The 4,142-nt window shown below is 37.6% G+C and overlaps 1 protein-coding gene across 1 annotated transcript; it reads left to right on the top strand.

The window, feature by feature from the left end:
- Positions 1-2,831: 2,831 nt before the first annotated feature.
- Positions 2,832-3,767, top strand: LOC105820409 (olfactory receptor 5L1-like). Its single transcript, XM_012656883.1, has one exon. It carries the CDS (start codon positions 2,832-2,834, stop codon positions 3,765-3,767), a length of 936 nt encoding a protein of 311 aa, XP_012512337.1.
- The last annotated feature ends 375 nt before the right edge of the window (positions 3,768-4,142 follow it).

The following is a 4,142-nucleotide window of genomic DNA, read 5'->3' as shown; positions in this document are numbered from 1 at the left end:
CATTTTGGTAATTGGAAGATCTCTTGTGTGGCTTCAGATCCTACATCCTTTAGGAAAGAGCTTTTGAGTATAAAGCAGACAAAGTTTATAAGATCTATTCACACATTTCATAATGGCCATGTGAGTACTGGCTCACAGAGGCAATGCTTGAATGCAGCATATGATGCTTTACATGAAATTCATCATGGATCTGAATGTAACTGTGTTATGTTATAACATGTACCAAGTTGGATTGTTTTCCCCCATTTATATTCCATAATGATCAATAATCGTTGAAGTCCCAAGGTAGAGTGGTTTCCTTGATGTCTTGTTGATATTCCCCAGAGATCAATGATTGTCTTGAGAAGCTTATGGAACATGGCCCCAGAGATTCACACAGACATAAATAGAAAGAACGTAACATTTTCCATCATAGCATATTCAGAAACACGGGAAGCAGCATCTGTCCAATAGTTTGCTTGGTTGGACTACTCTTTGTATTTTGAGAAATGGAAATGAAAAACATTTTCTGGGAAATGGAAGGTATATGTATTTTTCTCATCAGATAATTTATTACAGTCCTTGTAGGAGAAAGAGGAATTGTAAATGAGGGCAGGATTATTAGACAATTTTTTAAAAAAAAACCTGTATTTTACTCTTGTCTCAATTAGAAATTATTAATATTTTAAGGAGTGTCATATTTTGAATACTTCTTAATGAAAATATTTTTCTATTTGTGTATTAAGAGACAACTTGATGAGAAATGGGAAAAATCTGCAGAATCAAATATCTTGTAACAGATATTAGTGTTATAGGGAAACGGTGTGAACAAATTGGGATGAATGCTTGTTTTCTCTCTCCCTCCCTCTTCCCCTCTATTACCCTAACTCCATCTATGTGAGCTGGTAGAGACTGCACAGAGATCATCTGGACTGTCACCCTGATGCTGAGGGTGGCGGTGAGAGTCCTACAGGACTGTTCATGGAGGGATGCAGACATGAGAACCACTTGTGAAGCAGTGGGAAAAAAAAAGCATCATTTTGGCTTTGCAAAAGCCCTCTGAAATGTCTCTCTGTGCCATGTTTCTCTACTGTGGTGCTATAGACATTTTGGTCCAGAGAATGTTTTGTTGTGTGTGTTGGGGGCAAGTGGTTGTGGGGTGGGGACCCTCATGAGCATAGTAGAACATTCAGCATCATCTGCATTAGGTGTCAGAGTACCCACTCCCCATTGTGACAACCAAAAATGTCTCCCGACATTGACGAATATGCTGTTGGAATTAAAGTCAGCCCTGGAAAGACACACTGCTCTATGGACAATTAACATCCTGATTTGTCATGTTTAGACATGAAAACAGGAAAGAGTTTTCAAAATTATAACAGCTTTGAACTCGGGGAAAGACAAATAACTCACTTTTCCTCATCATTTGAAGAGTGAAAACAATATCATCAGAACAATTTTATTTGTTCCCAAACTAGGATTTAGTAATATATGTATGCTGCACATCTTTGGAATAGGTTGAAATTGGAAAAAATGTCAGGCTGTGTTGGTCTCTAGCTCAATTCTTTTTCCTCTGTGAATATTGCACTGGTGCCTCTACAGTCACGTAGGTGTCTACCAAGGGTTGGGAAGACAGAGAATAAATGAGGAGCATCTCACTCTCTGTAATTGTTCTGTGTCAAAGGCCTGGAATGTATGAGTCCCTCATTAAAAAAATTATACCCTAGTCCCTACTCCACCACATAATACTTATGTTTTGGGAATTCAGGCAAATTTATCAATTCCTTAAATAAACAATAGGAAGACGATATTTATGTTCATGAATGCTATAAGGATTAAATACCTAATGCAGTGTGTGTGTGTGTGCGTGTGTGCATGCATACACATAATATTTTGTCTGTACTATCTAGTCGACTGTTTTTTATCTTTAAGTTTTATTACAGTCATTTTTCATGTCATCAAAAATGATACAGTTACCAATTTATTTAGCATTATATTTTTATCACTATATTTTTATCAATTATATACTATGATTTTGATAATTTCCCTGTTGTTTGACACTTTATTTCTAAGTTTGAATATCATAAATAATGCTACAAAGCAGCAGAAGACATTTTAAAAATAATTTCTAATGCATATCTTTGATTGGTTCTTCAAATAGATTCAAAGCAGCAAATTCATTTACAAAATAGATGTTTTTAAGGCTGGTGAGTCATAATTACCGTAATGTTGTAGTGAAGGGTACCAAATCCCTGAACCATGGCTGATATTGAAGAGTGTGATTAACAAAATTGCTATGCATATTACATGGAGAAAATGTTAACATAGAGTGTGATTTACTTACTCCCTCTAAAATATAGCAACAAAGTATGAACACTTATGGGTTAACAATCTTAAGCAAGCATATCTCCCATTAATACAGTGGAAAACTCAGAGAAACATACTATGCATTTTAAAAATTATTTCCTAGTATCCAAATATTTGGAATTTGCCTGGAGCAAAGAATTTGAATTTCACAGAGCAATAAGGCTAATTAAATAATACTTTGATCTCTTTTTTAATGATTCAATGATGAGCTCTCAATTGTGAAAAATTAATTACCAGAATCTTATCAGTTCATATAAATGTTAATGTTTTTGTTTGATCTCAGAACTGTATTATACATTTGTATTATAAAATTATACAATGTCTGTACTTCTAAATTTAACCAAAGTCCTATTCTTTGTTGATATAATTAACAGTCCCATTTCATCTGATATATTTTAATAGGAGACAGACAGAACCAAATTTTGGATCATAAGGTAGAAAACGACTTTCAGGTTTTTTTCTCCAGTCATGAAAAACATGGGGACATGGGCAAGGAAAACTGCACAACTATAATGGAGTTCATTCTCCTTGGACTGTCAGATGCCCCTGAGCTGCAAGTCTTACTCCCACTGATGTTCCTTATCATCTATGGAGTCACAGTTTTGGCCAACCTGGGTATGACAGCACTGATTCACGTGAGCTCTGGGCTTCATACCCCCATGTATTTTTTCCTCAGCCACTTATCCTTTATAGATTTCTGCTACTCCTCAATCATCGTGCCAAAGATGCTGGCTAATATCCTCAACAAAGACAAATCCATCTCCTTCCTGGGATGCATGATGCAATTCTACTTGTTCTGCTCGTTCGCGGTCACTGAGGTCTTCCTGCTGGCTGTGATGGCCTATGACCGCTTTGTGGCCATCTGTAACCCACTGCTGTATATGGTCACCATGTCTCGGAAGCTCTGTGTAGAGCTGGTATCTTGCTGTTACCTCTGTGGAATGCTGTGCTCTCTAGTCCACTTGTGCTTAGCTCTTGAGATCCCATCTTATAGCTCAAACGTGATTAACCACTTCTTCTGTGATCTACCCCCTCTCTTAAGTCTTGCTTGCTCTGATGTCACTGTGAATGAGGTGTTGCTGTTCATCGTGGCCAGTTTCAATGAGGTCATTACCATCGTGATCATCCTCACTTCCTACTTGTTTATTCTCATCACCATCCTGAGGATGCGCTCTGCAGAGGGAAGGCGCAAAGCTTTTTCCACCTGTGCCTCCCACCTCACGGCCATTGTGATCTTCCATGGAACGATCCTTTCCATTTACTGCCGGCCCAGTTCCGGTTCCAGTGGGGATGCTGACAAAGTGGCCACAGTGTTCTACACTGTAGTGATTCCCATGCTGAACCCCCTGATCTACAGCCTGAGGAACAGGGATGTAAAGGAAGCTCTCAGGAAAGTGCTGGGCTCCAAAATATATTCATAGAGGAGATTTTATAGCAGGACTCAGGATTCCAAAGTGGAGACAGGTGAGGGGTCAATAGGAGGGTTGCAGTGTTGGAACAGAGAGAAGAGTAAGGAACTCAGTAGTTATGAGCCATTCTTTTGATCTGCTTATGTTGTGCTTTTAAGTTTAAAAGAGTATATTTAACATGTTTCAAAGTTTGCATCAAGCTGTAATGTTATAAACAGGTATGGGTAATAGTATTATTAAGGCACACACATTTAGTTTGCTGTAAAACCTTCCCAAGTCTATTATGGAAACTATGATTCCTTTCAAAAATGCAGATCACACCATTGTCAACAAGAGTGTATATAGAATAAGTATTCCATATATGTATGTATCTTTTATTATTTTTCT

Source organism: Propithecus coquereli, unplaced genomic scaffold (genome assembly GCF_000956105.1).
Source record: "Propithecus coquereli isolate 6110/MARCELLA unplaced genomic scaffold, Pcoq_1.0 Scaffold522, whole genome shotgun sequence".
NCBI classification, from domain to species: domain Eukaryota; kingdom Metazoa; phylum Chordata; class Mammalia; order Primates; family Indriidae; genus Propithecus; species Propithecus coquereli.
Note: the sequence above shows the minus strand (reverse complement) of the source record. Positions and strands in the feature narration are given on the sequence as shown.